Source organism: Dreissena polymorpha, chromosome 13, assembly GCF_020536995.1.
Source record: "Dreissena polymorpha isolate Duluth1 chromosome 13, UMN_Dpol_1.0, whole genome shotgun sequence".
Classification (NCBI taxonomy): domain Eukaryota; kingdom Metazoa; phylum Mollusca; class Bivalvia; order Myida; family Dreissenidae; genus Dreissena; species Dreissena polymorpha.
Genome location: NC_068367.1, coordinates 15843835 through 15863626, shown reverse-complemented (window position 1 = coordinate 15863626; position 19792 = coordinate 15843835). Strand labels below are relative to the sequence as shown.

General features: G+C 33.5%; 1 protein-coding gene and 1 long non-coding RNA gene across 2 annotated transcripts; both read left to right on the top strand.

Annotated features, from left to right (window-relative positions):
- Positions 1–3943: 3943 nt before the first annotated feature.
- On the top strand, positions 3944–19152 carry LOC127855977 (short-chain dehydrogenase/reductase family 9C member 7-like). Its single transcript, XM_052391912.1, has 6 exons — positions 3944–5444; positions 14546–14809; positions 15113–15119; positions 15293–15460; positions 15859–15963; positions 16637–19152. The coding sequence occupies exons 1-6, from the start codon at positions 5150–5152 to the stop codon at positions 16803–16805; spliced, it is 1008 nt and encodes a 335-aa protein (XP_052247872.1). The 5' UTR covers positions 3944–5149; the 3' UTR covers positions 16806–19152.
- On the top strand, positions 7228–11061 carry LOC127855700 (uncharacterized). The gene is made up of 2 exons (XR_008037645.1): positions 7228–9760; positions 10441–11061. It is a non-coding gene; the product is annotated as an uncharacterized LOC127855700 (long non-coding RNA).
- Positions 19153–19792: the final 640 nt, after the last annotated feature.

Below are 19792 nucleotides of genomic sequence, written 5' to 3'. Positions count from 1 at the left end.
TTGTTATATTGGTTTGATTGCGACGGAGAACTAATGAAGCATTATTAATCAGCATGCGTTTCGACAACATTCACGGGGCATATATAAGGTTTGTTATGGGTTAAATTTGCAAAAGAAAAATTATAATAAAGCACTATAAATCTGCATGTGTTTCGACAACCTTCACAGGCCATTTCTCAGGTTCTTATAATAGCTTACTTGCGGCAGCACTATAAATCTGCATGCGTTATCTTATCCGATTCTTAAATGGATTGATTTTATTTTAACTGGAAACTTATTATACCCTATTAATAATTATGCATGCCAACAACCCTCACATGTAATATGGATTTTAATTGCGACGGAAAACAAATAAGCCCTATTAATCTGCATGCGTTTCGACAGTCTTCACGGGGCGCTTATACGTTTCAAAATCGGGGGGTTTAATGGGATTTTTCCATATATATATATATATATATTTATCCCATCATCAGACGTGCATTGTCGAAATAAACCTGTGTGGACAATATTTTCCTTTATTTCGGCAATGCTGAAATATAGTTGTCACGCGCGTCGGACTTTTATATAAGTAATGTGTGGAGGATGGTCATATTACTGGAAATCAACTATAAAGTAATCTTTTTTAGTTAAATCGAATCAGATCCAACTAAACAAACAATTTGATACCAATATATAATATATAATAAACACAAAATGCAACACAAAAAGCAAAAAAAAACTACATTTTTTACAAATATTAAGTGCGCGAGCTCATGACGTCATTATTAACACGTCAAACGACAAAAGTCATATTCTTTCCCGGTAAAGCTGCAGTTTTTTAGTATTTTTTCATTATATCTTTAAAATCGGGGACGTCGATGTATGATACACAGAAAAACAGGTTAGTGCCTGATCTTTTGTAATATATAAAATCCCAGAATCGATAAATTGACCGCCGCCATATTGGCTATTACATGACCCGCTGCCATGACGGTACTGAAGAATCTGGTAGACTACGGCGTTCAGAGATCTCACAATAACCAAAAATTGGAGACATTAATGAATTATATTTCACATCGTTCAAAAATAAAAGATAGATTTCTAGCATATGTGCCTCTACAACCACATGAAAACATGTTTAAGGCCGAAATAGCTAGGTGTTTTAAGAACTCCTTTCAGTAATGCCTTTGCTTAAAACACAATTATTTCTTTTTTGAATGAAATTATTCGACTATAATTCTAAAGGTTATATCAGCATCTAAAGTATGAAGTTAACTTTGTAATTTTTAGCGTTAATAGTTCGGGGGATATTATTTAGTTAAACTTTTAAATATTTATTTCTGATGTACACGATTTTATTGAAAATCAGATGTCTGCCTTTGTTTAAAATTTCAGTATAAAAAATAATTCCGGAGATACTCATTAAGAAAATATATAAGATTTTAGACCGATGCAGACTTTTTTCATGAATAATACATATCATTTTTTCTAAACATTTATTATCTCGTTATGGATAAAAATTTTATTTAAATCTCGTTTTTAGTCGGAAATACTTATAAGCGAACTAAGTACGAATTTGGGTAGATGCTCACTTTTTTATTAAAAAGTATCTGGTTTGATCTAAAACTTCAGTTTTTTTTTATATTAAAATCATTATTAAAAATTCGCTATCAAGCTAAAACAAAATATCTAGCCGGGAATGAATTTTGTGAATTTCGTTATTTTACATGAACGAGTACAGGATATATTACCGGTAATAGGCGCAAAGATCTATAAATACAGATGTTTCTAAATAAATCTTTGATAAGTGAAAATGTGTAAGATGTCCGAACATGGCAGAGTTGTTGTTGTTGTTTTTTTGAAGGGTGCATATCTGCTTTTGCCTTTAACTTAATTTTTATTTTAGCATTTTACTGGTAAAATCAAAGTCTAATGCCAAACAAACTGTTTTTGTGTTATTCTCAATATTAACTTAACTTATTTCTTGCTTTCTTATATTGTATTAATAAAATATAAATTTACGATAAAAGTGTTTAACATGACACAAATCGAGCCTTAAGTAAATTTAAATAGTTCCAATAATGTTCGATCAATCCATAAACGTATTAATTTCAATATTAAATTTTCATTTTAAAGTTTAGATTTAAAATAAACACTTAGAACTCGAAAAAAAGAAGTTAAGTGTCTCTTCGTTAATTACGGATTTTCAAATTTAAGCAAGATAAATGGTCTTGAAAAAAACATCTGCGATCGAGGCGTGAAAGCATTCCCTCAGTGGGAGACGATGTCCAAGGGTGGATTAAAAGTGTTAATTGGCATGTCTGTGACACTACATACTTCAAATGTGTAGATGCCTTTATTAAGATAAGATACCATTTCGCCAAGGCTCGAGGTTCAGATTTTCTAAGCCTCGCAAAATAAACTTCGCTTTATTCGGCACCGACCTAGTATTCTCTGTTTACATATATATTATGTGTATATGCGCTCAGCTGACACAAATACATGTATGTAATTCGGCATTAGTTGCACGATACTTCTAATCGATCCCTAACAATCTGCGTCGAGTGAACGCAAAAGACGTGTCTGAACGGTCTTAATGGCATCAAATTAGTCATGAAACCTTATCCATCTGCGTTCATTAAATCTTCGCAAGTTCTTATACTGCTTTAATTGCGCCAAAGGATTTTAGTTTCATTCAAATAATATTCATTGGGGTCTAACAATCGCGGGTCACACCAACCACGACACTCTTGGCGCTGCCTTATTTTCGTTAAGAGTTTAATGAAAATCAACAACGAGATATGTCCGCGAACAAACAAAAGCTCGAAGTTTTCTATATGCGTCCGTTTTATTACGAATGTTTATATTTCGTCTTGATTAGAAATCGATGTATCTGTTTAGCATTTTTATATAACCACCGTTATTCGATGTTTTGGTAAGTTTTCCTTGAAGCGAGATATACTGCCAAAGACGTGTATGCCAGATTTTGTGTTTGAACCTTTTGACAATTTTTCCCATATTTATATTGTGAATTATTAAAGATGAAGTTCGTGTAATTTGTTATGGAATGTTTGATGGAATGTTCTATGCATGTTTTATTTGTAATAATATTTGTATTATTTGAAAATTAAAACGGAAGGCATTACATGATTAGAGAACATTCATTCATTGACAATAAAATTCATGATATTGATAAACTGAACTGTTTAATTATTGTAAACACAATTATCTACAACGTACAAAAAGTATGTTAAAAAGTTTAAAACCCCCAAAATATGATTTCTTAGTATTTTCACCCGTTGCCTGAAAAAGTTGCATTAGACGCTTACAGCATTATTTTATTACTTGACATTAACTAATACGACGTGATATTTTTATGCCCCCGAAGGAGGGCATATAGTGATCGCACTGTCCGTCCGTCTGTCCGTCCGGACGTCCGTCTGTCCGTCTGTCTGTCTGTCACACTTTGCGTTTAGATTTCGAAAAATGCTCATAACTTCTATGTCCCTTGAGATATAACCTTCATATTTGGTATGCATGTGTATATGGACAAGGCCTTACCATACACCCCTGTGGCGGTGACCTTGAACTTAGGGTCCGCGTTTAGGTTTCGAAATCTGCGTTTAAGTTTCGAAAAATGCTCATAACTTCTATCCAAGCGTTTATAGGGGGCATATGTCATCCTATGGCGACAGCTCTTGTTTTTAATTATTATATACATTTACATTAAGATACTTCAAATATGTAGCCGATAGCGGTAGTCCAAATAATTACGTTAAACGTCCTATTTCACCTTTGATATTTACATCCAATATTCCGACATTTTCAATTTTTACTATCAATACTTTTAACAAGCGTTAAACTCATTTTACTGAGAAAAATAAAAATGTCAAGCGCCGTCAATGCTTTCCGTGCCAGAAAAGTGAGCCGATCGAGAGGCTTTCCGTGCAACAACGAAAGCGAAAGTAGGCATTGTTTAAGTAAAATTGATGAAAATTACCATATAGCGTTCAATGAACGTAACGATTTGATCATAAAGATGACATCAATGACATTAGATATTTGACATATTACGGAAAAGCTATGCTAAAAAATCATCAAAGTGGCATGTACGCACGATTGTTCCAACACCATCTTCATCATTCGATCATCGATAGAGTTTGTTAAAAGTGTTTGGACCTGCGGAATACTGTGAACCTGTAGCTGGATATATGCTTCAACTCATGGACCACCTCTTTTTATGCACAAATGCGTTAAAGAGGTTTTAATTTTCTTACATGTTTTGTGCATTCCGAGTATCCATTTTTCTATTTTATGACAGAGAGGCAGCGAATATTGAACAGATAGGCAGCATTTTGAAAGAAAGGCGACCGATATGCTTCAACACCGTGGTATAGATTACAGACTTTACAACTGTGCAAATGTGAACTTGAAATATTGCAAGATGTTACAATACGCGTTTACCAATCCAGACGTGTATACATGCTCACGGTGAAAATTTGTATACTTTAGCATTCAACATTGTAAAGAAGCGTTATCATAAGAGTTGTGGCCATGTTTTGTGCGTTGTGTATGCGATTTCAATATACAAGTGAATGTTAATTTTACATTTTGAACCTTTTTTTTATTCATTGAACAGTTTTAATTGGAAAATGCACAAGATAAACTTTTGTGATGCCTCCACCTTAACAAGTATCATTGTTGAAAATCGGAACATCAAGCTTTGTTTATTTGAACGGATATAATTTAACATGTATGTATAATCTATAATTGCAACATGGAACATATCAGCTAAATACTCAACACGTGCAACATTTCTGGTGATAAATCTTATTGGCGGTCTTTCCCTTCCGTAGAGGTGTGGATTACTTTTGTTCTTTCTTCAATTTTATTTTTGTTTTAAACTGGTTCTATATAATTACTATGTTTACATTAAACAATTTAAAGCATTTAATGACAAACTTCAAAACATGCCAAAAAAAATCTGTGAATAGGTCCCTTTAAGATCTGCTTCAATATTCTGCTTAAAGTTTCATACCTGGATATCTTTATCATAAGTGTGTAAACAGCGAAACAGAGATTGTGTTTGACACTTTGATTAATACCATGAAAGTTTGTTGTAAGAAAGCTTTTGTTTCACTGAACCGAGTGTAGTTTTGATTTACGTGATATGTATATTCTGTTAGGTGTCGCGTCAGTCTGTTTATTTATTCTAATACGATGGGTCTTAAGGTCGCTACATCTCAGTAACAATGACACACGTTACGTGTTCATTACCGGATGTAACACTGGCTTCGGAAATCTTCTGGCAAAACGTCTGGATCGCAAGGGTGTGAACGTCATCGCAGGGTGCTTGACGGCAGATGGAACGGCAGCGTTACGTAATGCGTATTCACGGACGTTAAAGACGGTAGAGTTAGATGTATCGAAGGAAACAAGCATCCGACAGGCAAAAATACAATGTCCTTAAACTACTACCAGCTGGAAAAGGTCTTTGATATCGATAGACTTATTTTTAGCCTTAGAATTAGTCTGATTTACGAAACCAGCAATATGGGGGTACAAACAAAGCTGACCGGTTTAAAATCCATTTAAAATGACAAAAATGATCGTATCATTCTTAATAAGCTTTGATTTAAACATGAGTAATCGTTGTTTGTGCTACGGTTTAGATGTGTTTAAGAATGATTTTGAGATTCGGACAACTATTGACAAACGTGTAAGAAATATTAACCTCACGTTTTATTGATAATAGGATCATTTCAAGATTACGCAAGTTCAACTTAAAGGGCCGTCCAACAGATAAAGCGTCGTATCGACGCGAAACGATATTTTGTGAAGCTACGAGGATTGCTTATATAGCTTTAAAATACATCCGCTCTAAACATGGGCGTGGAAGATCGAAAGGTCTAGGCTGTTTACTCCAGGACTCCAGTAATCCAGGGGTAAGTGGTTCGAGCCCTGTTGAAGGTTTCTTTCTTTCCTTTATTTTTAAATTGTATTCTTGTTTTTTTACTGGAGATGTTTAGTTCAAATGTTTAAATTTATCAATATAAAGCATTTAAAGCATTTAATGACAAGCTTCAATACATGCAAAAATCTTTTGAACGGCCCCTTTCAGCCCTCTGCTCGAATCACTGTTTTAAATGTGTCTTTTTATACAATGGTACTGTTACCAGTTTCGGCTTCGACACAAATTGATAGCTTGGTATTAATAAGCGCGTTAGCAGGCGCAATAATCATAACAGGCTTTTCTAAACTACAATTCTTTTTAATGAAGAATTCAAATATTACTTGCTGATGTGATACCAATGTTCCAGCTAGGCCTAATCAGAGGGCGCAAAACCCTAACGCCCCAAGATCCCGCCCAGCCCACTTAGCTGCAAAATGTATCTAACTGCAATAATTTAATTTGCTTTTTACAGTGAAACTCATTTTATATACTTTAAAAAGTCATTTGAAATAGAATTACGTGTACCGGTACTGATATGTGTTATTGGACTTTTCCTGTGATAGTTAGACAAGAAGAAATGTAAGCTGTTAAAAGGATGTCAAATTTGATAATGGGGAAAAAATCCGCAGCATCAATGTTTTGAATGACAACGATCGATTTGTCATAATAATGTATTTTTTGTAACGAATTTTTCAATTCTGTTGATTGAACAAGAGTGGAGTTTTCGTGTCACACTGGTTCGGAAACCTTAGATATATTTTTTAAACCTTTTTATTTTAGCTCTATTGTATCGAAAGCCTATGGCTTATTGAAACGCTCTCGAGTCTTTTTCCTGGGTATGAACAGTAATTGCTGTCTTTGGAGGAGATCTAAAAAAAACACTCGCATATTTGGGATCAAATGATATTTGTTTACTAATTGTTTACTTGCATCCGTGTCGCATCTGAGTGTGACCTTGACCTGTCAGCTAAGGAAACAGATCAAGAACGTTGACGTTACAGTCCGGACAAGATTGGATGGACGGACTTGAGCATTTAACTGAACCTCTATTATATTGAGCTTCCTACAAATGGTCATTAAACATATAATTGTGTAGGTATATGGTCACATGGACAGTTGTTTATTGTCCTATCGTGTTATTGTTGTATGATAAATGAATATGTATTTGTTTTATAAGAATAAAGGTAACCGCGTGTTGTTGTTATTGGCATGTAATCCGTAAAAATCAATATGTTATCAGCGGATGATAGAATAATTCGAAGTATACTCAAATATTCCAGCTATTACCTTTATTTGAATAACAACAACCAAATAAATATTCCATTTTAAACAACAATTGTAAATAAAATAGCAAGGTAAATAAGCAAAAAGAAGCGCCCAAATACTGACCAATATAAATTGCATCGGCTTGTTGAATAATCCATCTAAAGAATGTTTACTCATTTTAAAAAAGTAAAATGTACTACAAAACTGAATTATGTTACAACAATCTGATATGAACATGTCTTTAAACGCAGATTAAGGAACCTTGATAGTAAGCTTAAATGTCACACTGAAAAAACTGCACTAAACTGTTATAATTTTGTGTATGAAAATACTAAACTTAAAAATATAATTTATGCAATTCTGTAAAGGATGAAATGTGAAACATTGTCCTTCATCATATAACACATTTAAAGTATCGTTACACGATGAACACTGAAATAGGATCATGTAAACCTAGCCACTTGATAAATTGTAATTTCTGCCATTTAAGTACAAACACGTCTTTAGTGCAATGTTGATTGGAGCAAAACGAAGGTTATACACATTATATCAGTTAACATTATTGTCATCCGACACAAATATAGAGCACCTGATTAAAGAGGCTTTGAAAATCCAAAAATTGTTAAAGTATTGTTACCTTCCGACAGAACCTGTATCAATTGGTTCACTATAAACATATAGCAAACTGATGTTTATATCGTTGTTTCATGAACATAAAGTATATGTACATATTCAATTTCGAAGCAATAAATCCATTGTAATTTGAACTTTTAAATCAAGTAAAGTTTTTAATATGACTGTAACCTTGACGTGACTGGCCTTAAATAATGAATTGCCCTAAATGAAATTTCATACTTTGTCTGCATGTAAGTTACTTGCAAACACCCGTCATTGCAATATCTAAATATAATTTGATTTTTAGCCAATACTATGTTTATACTTATTGTAGAAAAAACATTGATCTTTAATTGAACTGACCCAAACTTCACATCCAATCGAATCCAGACTTGATATGTTCAAAGTTGCATCAAGGTTCCGGTCAATCAAACCTTAAGTCATGGATGAGAATGCGGTTTTTACGTCAGCACCTGCTCAACCATCAAAAGATTAAAATGCTGATAAAATAATGACTCAATATCTTTCTAAAAAATAAACACAGAGTGAACACAGACTTGTAGCCCAGTGACCAATATTTAGAATTTGTAAAGGACTTATTGAACATACTTGTCATGAATTGAACGTTGAAATTGTTATCTCAAAAATCTTATATCAAGCATTTGAATATTGAATATTAGAATAGGTCGAAACATTATCTTGGTGTGATGTGTTGTTTTCATGTTGCAAACTCATTTGACCATAACATCTCACATGTTAACATCTTTTTTTCCCTTTGAGTAGCAAGCATAATAACAAGGGTGATAATAGGTACAATAAATTAACAACAAATAACTTCTGAAACTATATATTATAAAGTATAACGAAAGAAAAGGGACAATAATACTACAACGGCGGTTCAGCCTAAATATCGTCTTAACGATCACTTACATATGATAACGGAATTCGACATTGCAAGTTGGAGCAATTTCCGTAAACCAGTAAAAGATGTGATGAGATTACACTATTTCGGGAACAAGCTATTTTATAATGGATAACAAAGTAAAAAGAAATATTTTGAACGAATTTAAACACTATTCGAATAAGTTGAAAATCACAATCGTTTCTTCAAAGAAGCCTTATGGTATCAACTCATGAAACCGAGTGATTCGATAGGAATTTACAACATCCTTAAGATCACATATGCAGTATATGAATGATATAGAGTAAGTAGCATGAACTTATTGCAAGTTTGCCTCCACTTTTTATTGCAAAAACAATATGCTTGGGTTTGTTCCATTATGTTGATGACATAGGTCATAAGTCTAAGCATTTCACAAGTAAAACGGGCCCAATGTCGATATGCGCAAAACACCTATATCTATTGAGTAGTGTTATTGGGGATTGACAATCAACAACTTACTTTGCATGATACACATTGTTACGATTGAACCCATTTCTATGTTATTTTATGGTAATTATCGGGCCTCAATTGTATAGGACTTTACATTTGTCAAGTTATGTAAGTTTTCAGATTTTTCAGTTTGATGGTTATTATAGGGGTTTTAAGCAAGTTTTTGTTAACCACATTATTCAGTGTGGTAGAAGATACATTGTAAGCCAAAACACGTTTGAATACGTTAAATTTTAAGAAACTTCAATCTTCATATTTTTGTAAATTGTTATGTTTTTCTGTAAAGTTAGACTTACGGGCCTCAGTAAATTACGCTTTTAGTCGTACGATATCGGGTGATGTGTACATGATCGATTTTATGTCTAATTGTATTGGTCAGTGAAGAAAAGTTGTTCAGTTTGAGTTCATGGAGAGCATGTTCCTCGATTTTTCGGTAAACTCTGCTGGGCGGTTACACGTATAAATCGACAGACTATTTGACATACACGGACAGTTATAGCTTTGAGACTAGAGCACTAGCTGGGACGTAAGTGTCCATAACATACGGCATTTGGGTAAGTTATTTTATTTTCAATTTCATTTTTGATACTTGTTTTGCTAGGTGAAATAAATTGTTGTTTTATTTAAATATTGCAATTCATTCTTATATGAATAAAGTAGATTGTTGTTTGCATTTTTACAAGTAAACGCCGAAGTTTATTTTAAATATAACAATTTATTCTTATAGGAATAAAGAAAATTGTTGCTTGCATTTTGTACAAGTAAACGCCGAAGTTGTGTTTCGATTTTTAAATATTTGTCAAAAGCGGAAATTTGCATTACATGTGTAGTTTTTTGCTTGTGTACATAATCTTAGGTACGCGAGGCATGTATAATAATGACTTTGTTTATGTCTTTATATCATTTATTGTGTGTAGACGCTTTCTGCATTGATTGATTTAACAAACCATTATAGAGTTTGATTTAATTCAATATTACACATTAACGGTGAAGTATCATATTTAACATTTAGATGTTTGTTGGTGAATTGAGTATTATGTGTGCAATTTTTTGGCACATCGTGCATTTAATATATGCATTCAAGCGAGTAGCAATATTTTATAAGAAACTTGTGCATTTATGGAAGTAAACAAGTTTGTGATACATTGTATAACATTGTACTATATATATTTATATGGTATGACTGTAAGACCGTCGTTAATGGATAAGTATTTACTAATGTCATTTATTTTAGCCGTTTCAATGTGGGTAGTCGTTTGGCATGGTAGACATCAGGTCGTCAACGCACCGTTAGCGTTACGCCAGTGCTACATGAGCATCTGCAAGTCTACAGGGCGTCATACTCGTTGACATTACAGACGACACCTCGTTATAAGGCGAAATAAGGGGAACCGTTCGCACCGGTATACGGCCGGTCACGTAAATGTCATCAGTACGTTCTACTTCCGGGCAAAGTCTGCTCGGCGTTTGACAACGTTCTACTTCCGGGCATCGTCTGCTCAGTGTTTGACAGAACACTACTTACGGGCTTGATACAGCTCGGATATCTACAGTCTATTTCCGGGCTTGATACAGCTCGGGTTATCTGCACTCTACTTTCGGGCTTGATACAGCTCGAAGTTTGCTACGTCGCAGAACAATAACACCGGTACTCAGTTCCGGTTCTGGTCATTGACGGCTGGACATAGGTTCAGGTCGTGACATTCAATAGTGCTCCACCACTACATTTAACATCTACAGTTGAACTACGTTAACTGGCCATTAACTTTGATAATTTGTTGGTTTATTTATTTTGATAGTCATATCATATTGTAAATAGTTTATTTTAATGTTGTAAATAAATTTATTTATTGTTCTTGTGTAGTTGTATCTGGTTCTGGAGGGGTTATTGCACTGAGTTATCACAGCTTCTGCAATCCTGACGGTTACACACATAACTTCAGCCTGATACCCAAAATTCAAACACTCAAACACTCAATCATCGCCCATTAAATCCATTACAATTTTTGCCATTATTTGCTCCAATCGCATTGTATACAAAACAAGAATACATAACACAATTTACAACAAATATTATGTTATATGTTCGGTATCGAATGGCATGACAGGAATATATTTTGTCTTGTCGACAGTGTTTATTGCCAGCAGACTCGGGATAAAAAAAGCATAGATAAATTCTCCGAAAAACTACTTCAAAAATACACAAAAACATGAATCGTACCTATAAACTGTATACAATGGTAAAATGTTTTAAACGACAAGCAAGGTGTTTTCTGAGCAACTTAACACCTATTTTCGACTAAAACAATTATTAAATATTAAACCTCATAAACTAATTTGGGAAAATACCGCTTATAATGTATATTTACATTATTATCATATATACCTTTATATATATACATATGAAACGTAACTACTTTTTGCCAGCTTTGAGCATAGGATTATTTTTATGTAATACTGCACATGTAGCAACGTATGTCACACAATACAAATTTGCTTTATATATTTGTTACTGATATTGTGCAGATTTACACATCAGTAAATACATCTAGACATTGCTGCTTTTTAAGCATGTTATCCGAGTAGGATATTCATAAAAGATCCGGCAATCCTCAACATACCATGTTGTTCCCAGATTAAAACTATTTTTAAATTATTAGTATTAATACATTGTATTGGACATGCATACTATCGTTCAAATAACATTATCTCAACTATAGTTAAACAGAATATTTGCATAATGTTTATTATCATATACTTGTAAAACAAAATGTCTCATAGACACATATATACCCTGCTAATGTTGGGACACATTCAAATAATATGTCAAACAAAATTCAAGGTCAATATGCCTATTTTGTTCTTGTTTAAATCTATAAAAGCCAGGAACAAACTGTATCATTCACACAATATAACTTTTATGTACGTTAACTTAACCTTAAATCTTATTGCAAATTGGTTTCGAACCACACAATAGTAATCATTTATTTCATCTTAATTTTTATATGCATGATAAATAGTAAAACTTGTGCAGCTACGAACTATGTCAATATTTCAATTTGGAACTCGAACATGTAAGCCTTGACCTTATACGTTGAGATACAGTTGTTGCCACTGACTAGGTGTCCCCACTCAATGCTTATTTGTGGAAATTTATTTTTAAAAATCCTTATATTATTTAATAAGCTACATGTCGGCCATATTTAACCTTTTTACATCTGACTGTAATCATAACCTTTGGGACACAGGTTTGCACGTGCCACAAAATCTACACATGTTGGCAATTTATGTTAATGTATTAATGTATTCAACATTTTCCTCATAAATCACAAAATAAGAAATAATGTAACAAGATAGTAGGACAGACAGTTCCTTTTAATAAAATGCTTTCCATTAAGATTTGTTTATACGCTTAGCACACAAATGTACTCATTTTAATGTTTCAAATAATATACCTCGATATTATAATCTGCACGTATGCGACTGGTTATCTGGTTGATATAACTGGATATCTCTAAGACAAAAAAAGCTTGCTTTTTTAGTCAGTTTAAGGAATATGTAAAATTCTGCTTAAGAGGAGAAAATATACATAGTAGATTGCCTTGCAAACACACACATTTTAAATTCTCCAAAATCATGCACTAAAATGAACACATTTTGACATTTATCCAAAATATCAATTTCAAAAGTATGCATAGCTGCTTACTTCTTAACATATCATTTTAATTTAAAATGACTTGTATTACTGTTCCTTGGATTTACCCGTTCGTTTTGGTGTTGCAAAGCAATGGTTATATGAAATATATACATGCCTAACTGGAGAAATTGATAAACCTGAAGTTGCTTGTACATGTAAATATCTGTTCGTTTTCGTTAGTGATGTTGTTTGTGTTCGAGTCCGGTTGCGAAAAGATCGATATTGACATTATAATAGTCAGATGTATGTAGAGAGATGCGTGCTTTTGTGCGTCCAAGCCTATCCGAGCTGTAATTTTGTAATTCATCTCTCAATTTCAAAATAGCTGACCTCAACTGCTCACCGTCATTAAAGGACGGTGAGCATGAAACACCCGTCTCCCTTCCCGAAACTTGAAAGATCAAATATGCAAAATTTTGGCAATGAAATAGATGGTACAACCTTAAATGTCAAGGTTACATGAAGTTAAATATTGCATTTGGTCATAAAACTTCTTAATCGAACATTATCCTTATAATTTATCTTTATGTGTTGAAAAAAATTCTACACATGTTCAGGATTAAGAGACTGTGGGTAATATGTGAAAATTGTCTCCCTACCTCGATTGTCAAGGTCACACTAAAAGATAAAATTAAAATTTAACCAACAACATCGTGTCTGGACGATATACTGCATCATTCATCGTTCAAGTTTTAAACAAATGTTAAAATTGTGCTTGAAATAGCTAATTCAAACTTTAGCTTCATCAATCATCTTTCAATGTTTCGGTAATTTACAACGATGGACACAATGGGGAGGTGGCGTATCGCGTCTTTTTGTATCAACCGCCTCACTATCTCAAAGGTCATTGTCGCATTTGAGATGGTCAAAAGAGTAAATGGGTCAGTATTCAAATGGGACCATAACAGTTTTTTGTTGTATTTACAGATGGACCTTTGTGACAAAAATGTAGATGCATCCGTGTCAACCGGACACATTGTTATTTATCATATAATTGTCATTGGTTATCAAATGAAACATGAAGCAACTATCCAACTTTTATTCGTTTTGTACCGTTTAACGGTTATTTTAATGTAGCGTTTTTTTCTTTCACATTCTGACTTGGATAATTTACAAAGCATTTTGTGATAGTTATTCCTTTTATTGCTCTTTAACTTGGCGTTTAGAGGGCACCAAAAAATTCAAATGATTATTTTTATGTTTAATATGTAACCGTTTTGCCTACGAATAAAACAGTTGGTTACTCATACAGTCGGTACATATTTATAACTATTCACAGTCTACGCAAGCATCCAAAATCACGTTGACCTTAACCCAGGCTTGACCTTAAATGACCTTTGAAAACACTTAGTAAACATCGGCGTTCAATAACGAATGTACATACAATGTGTAAACCACGCTTGTTTAAGTTATGCTTAACTCTTTCAGTGCTGGAACCGAATTTTGAAGGCCTTGACAAACAGTTTGGATCCAGATGAGACACCACAGAACGTGGCGTCTCATCAGGATCAAAACTGTTTGCTATTATGATAATATTCTTTGAAGAAAATAGAAGAGAATGCTAATTTGAGAAATTCAGCAGACAACATTTTAGCAGACGACACATTTTCCCAGCATGCAAAGGGTTAACATTTATTCATAGGGCTCTGGGCGCTTGTCAACAACGCGGGCATCATTGGATCAGTCGCCCCTATAGAATGGCACACCCAGGCTGAATATCGCTCGGTGATGGAAGTAAATCTGCTTGGTGTAATATTCGTCACAAATGCCTTTCTGCCATTGGTAAGACGAGAACGTGGCCGTGTGATCAACATGACGAGCATCCTTGGTCGGTTTGCACAGATATTTGGACCTTATTGTGTAGCAAAATATGGAGTGAGTGGAGGGGTTCTCGGACCTTTTTTCGGTAACTAATTTTTATATAAAGTATCTTTCATTGGACAATTTAGTGATTTAGAGGTCTTAACGGTACAATTCCATTAATCTTTAAATCTTAAAACATGCTTAAAACAACAATAATACGTTTCGGTACACACAAATCCTTGAAGCAGCCCATGATTTTGATAAATGTAAAAACATACGTTTATCTCAGCACTCATGAATAACAATTGATTACCAACCGAAACCAACGAATATATCCTCAATATGTTATAAATTAAAGATATGACATTGATTGAGCTATATCCATTTTAACTGCATCAATGTTTAGAGTACAGGCGCGTTCATACCTATCCATGTTTTGCAAAAATATTAATATCTTTTTGAATGCGGTTCTTCTAATATTCTACTTTAATCAAACTTTTAAATGATTTCCATTTATAATTGATCTAGCGAAGCATTTTCTTGAATCGTTAACTTGTATAAAATGATAAATATATAAAAATTTCAGACGAGAGTTGTATAAGACTGGAGTGACCGTTCATATAATCGAGCCGGGTGCCTTTAAGACGGCAATTATGTGCAAGGACAGAACGAGAAATGACATTGAGACAAGATTTCGAAACTGTGATGAGGAGCTACATGAGTACTATGGTGAAACATTTAACACTGAGAGTGAGTAAGCGTATTTTATACAAGTGGAAAAAATGTGTTTTTGTTTTGTTTGCTTGCTCAATGCGTGCTTGCGGGAAATTTCGACTGCAACTGTATTCTTTAAAATCCACACGTTAACATGTCTATATATCACATATTTAGTTACTTTATCTATATCTTATATATTTTTATCATAGGTTGTGTTCTTCTTTATTATTTTGATATTAGACGTCAGAGAACAATTTTCGGTGTTTAACCGAAAGTCAAGGATGTTATTGTGACTGTTTTTATCCTTGAATGTTAGTGCAAGCGGAAAGTTAATACGTAAAGACCATCGCGTTTCTTATAACAGGTAACAGGTTCTTGCCGGTGATGGGTCTTACACATGTGTTTTTCTCATTTTGCATTGGTCTTTCTTCACAGCTCAACAAAGATTGGGTTCATTTGTGGCTCAGGCTTTTCGCCAAAGGTTCACAAAGAAGTAGACTCGTATGAACATGCCATCCTATCTAGGTTTCCTAAACACAGGTTAGTTTTGTGTTTTAGTTTATTGGTAAGTGTAATCATCGAAGCTTCGTATTTAAAATGTGGGTTTAAATGAGCGTAACTTTTACAAAGTGGGATGAAAAACAAACTCGTCCAGTATGATTAGGTATTTGGTATTGTGCTGGCCCTGACATTTATAATGTTTTCTAGAAATTAAGTGTTTATCGTTACTTTGTTTATTTTCAGAAGGGCGCAAACACACGTATACATTGTTTGCTTGTCGTTCAGTTGATGTAAGCTTCACTTAATTTCCTTACCTTTATTCAACGTTTATCTCGTATCAATGCTCTTGTTTTAAACAACTCACAAGGCAAAATAAGTACGGTTATATATGTTATATGTGTACAAGATATGCCACACATGTCTTATCTTATAATTTTCTAAAATACTTACATATGGGTTACTCTCAATACTGAATCAACTGCATGTATTTTTAACCCATTTATGCCAAGTGGACTCTCCTATCCTTCTAACTTGGATCAATTTATTTCCAAAATTAGGGATGTCTAGTGTATTTATTTCTATATTTAGAATATTTCTTACAGAAATTCCTTATGCGGCGTCTTATCTGGGTCTACGTTGTTTGCCAATGCCTTTTCTAGACGCTTAGCATAAATGGGTTAAAGAAATGGCGTGCATTTTTTTGACATTTCAGACATGTCGTTGGTTTAGATGCCAACATTTCTTACCGCATCTTGTGGAATCTTCCTGAATGGCTGGCAGACTATATTGTCACAAGACCAATGTCAACACCCTCTGGAGCCAAGAAATTAATAAGTAGCTTAATAGATTACATTTTGTATGTATTCCCAAGATTTTATTAAACGTTTTACTGAAGATACCTTCACAAATGTGAAATGTGTTGAACAGATTTTTACAGCAAATGTAGTTTTACAAGGTCCATATAATGTGATGATCTTGACCTTGAATACCTGGATAAGTGATTTATTTCGCATATGTGTAAACGTTTTTAAAAGTCAATAGCAGTTTGACAGAACACATTTTAGATATTTTAACATAAACAGCCTGTAAACAAATTGTTTCTTTTAGTATTGAAAACAAAAGAAAAAAACGACAGCAAACATCAAAATAAAACATTGAAATAGTTTAATAACAAGGAGTGGGCGACACCATTTTGAATTTAATATATATATATATATATGTCATTCACGTGACGTATTTTGTAAATATCACAATGTCGATTGTCGAAATTATATCATTTAACAGTAGTATGACCCAGATGTAAAAATAGGTGTTTATATTAATAATTAAGGTTGATAAAAGTTAGATTGTGAATCAGAATGATAGAAGAAGAACTTCTTAGTACAATCGTTGAAAAAGAAGAGAAGCGAAAGGGAGTGGGGCTCTTTCGTTAAGACATAGAAAATGCCTAAGAGACACACACAAAACGGATTATGGGGGGAATTACATAATTAAAACGCAAAAAATAACGCTTTAAAGAAGCTATGTCATGCAATGAGTCGGCAAATAAGAATCGCATTAATTACCTGGTACAGTAAAACGACATATGGATAGAGTGGATTGAAGACAGCAGCGAAAGAGAAACTTAGAGTAAAATAGCTGGACAGTTTATACAAATATTTAACCCCCTACATCCCGTAACTAAAATTTTCTAAAGCCGGCATATACATCGGTCATCGGATTGGTCCTTTTAACAGACAGAGAGAGACCCATTATGAAGATCGTCTTCATAATAAAAAGACACGTAATCATAAAACTAGTTAAACAAAAACGAAACCTGTATAAGTGAAGGACCATTGACAACGATCAACGCAGAAGTGTTCGCTAGTGTAAAGAAAATGTAGTCAGATTTAGTGAAATCGTAATATTCAAGAGAGGGAGCCGTTTGTTTTACAGATATATCAACGAACAACGGTATACCGTCAACAGTCAACACGGATAAGTATAGCTTCTTGCTGTATCTTCTTCCATGGCTGAACTAATAACAAAAAGAGTGCACAAAACCTCTCTTTTTGATACACTATTGAACATACAGTGTGAGTTTTACAAAGCGGAATGGCACAAATCTAAGGGACCACGAGAAAACAACTCGAGGCAGAGACGCTAGTTTGACAGTTGCGCTGACAAATAATACAGAATAAATAATCGGTCGAATATTTAAATTACAATTAAGAAAACTTAACTTACTAAAACTATTTGGTTATGCAGGTGTTTAACGTACATAAATAGTTAATATATACATTTATTTACAGTATGTGTTTAACAAAGCGGAAGTGCACAAATCTAAGGAACCACGAGAAAACAACTCGATGAAGTTATGGAATGTGTTGTGTGGTTTTCCTTTGTACTCCTTTAATCAGATCAAAGTGTTTGCTTTATAAGGCACTCGGACTGCATTAGCATGTTTTATGTGTACCCTTACTAGTGACTAATATAGGTTGTGAATGTTTTCTCATTAAGTAAGTGGAAAATTCGTCATATTATCGTAAACATTGAGTCAGCTTTCGTGACTTTTTCTTGTCAATTGTTATCTTAGGTTCGAATCAATTATTATCCCTATGTCTATTACCTTCTCTCTTGCTCTAACTCTGTTAATAGGCGAGTATATTTGAATGTATATTTTTATATGCATTTGCTTACATTTGTCTGGATTGAAACGAAGAAGCCATATGTCGCTCCATTCAGTTAAACGGTCTAGGTTTTCCTGTAGCGTTATCATTTCATCTCTGTTATTAATTGTTATTATCTCTACCATTACTTTCGCTTCCATTACTGAGGCGAGGCATACACACATAGTTCTATATTATCTCAGAACCTTTAAATACACGATTGTTAATATGCATAAACTATTGCACTCATACAAGCACACACAAGTTCTCACTTACATGCACATACGCACACTCATCGCACAAACACAAGTGCTCACTTACATGCACACACGCACACACTCATCGCACTAACACATGTACAGTTGCATCCAGACACGCAACAAAGGTTTTAATGTATATATTCATTTACGGAGGAAACAATCAACTATTTATCTTCGCATATTTTGTATCGCTGTGGTATTCTTCATCCAACATAAATTTTACTTTTATGAACATAAATATTCATAAAGCAATACGGTATAACTGCATGCATAAATGTAATATGTATGCACTTAAGCTAATAAATGGTGTGAAAAGTGAAGTTAAGAAAATACATTATGTGACTATGGTCGAAAATTCGAAAACTATTTTAGTTTCACCGTACACATTTTAAGATCTAACTTCACTTGCAGCGGCACCCACGTTTTCTCAATAGAATTTTCCATAACGATGCTCTAGCTGAAAAGTTTAGATGTTGCATAAACTTATTAAACGTATCGTATTTGTGTAAACGAATACTTTAAGATTCGAATATAATAAATAGCTTATAATCTACTTATATTGAAAAACAAATTGTTTACATGGTACCAACGCAGATACAAATGGGAGGAATTACAAAATGACTCAAAGGATTTACTCAACCATTGCATTAAGTTAATGTTTACATGATATCTACGCAGATAATGAAGGAATTACAAAATAAGTCAAAGGAATTACTCAACCTTGGAATTGAGTTAATGTTTGCATGATACCAACGCAGATAAGGAAGGAATTACAAAATAACTCAAAGGAATTACTTAACCTTGGAAATGAGTTAAGTTTCGTAAAAAAAAGTTCTCTGTAGTGTAAAAGGCAGAGGAATTGTTTACGTAGGTATATGGTTTTTGTTAACACCTGTTTTCATTTTTCAAATTTGTTTATTCGATTTATTTATTTAAAAAAACATCTTAGGAAAAATTAAA

Coding starts and splice junctions, on each gene's coding strand:
- LOC127855977 (XM_052391912.1), top strand. CDS start 5,150: ATGTATATTCTGTTAGGTGTCGCGTCAGTCTGTTTATTTATTCTAATA. Junction 5,445..14,545: donor ACAGGCAAAAATACAATGTC/CTTAAACTACTA, acceptor ATTTATTCATAG/GGCTCTGGGCGCTTGTCAAC. Junction 15,964..16,636: donor TCTAGGTTTCCTAAACACAG/GTTAGTTTTGTG, acceptor TTGACATTTCAG/ACATGTCGTTGGTTTAGATG.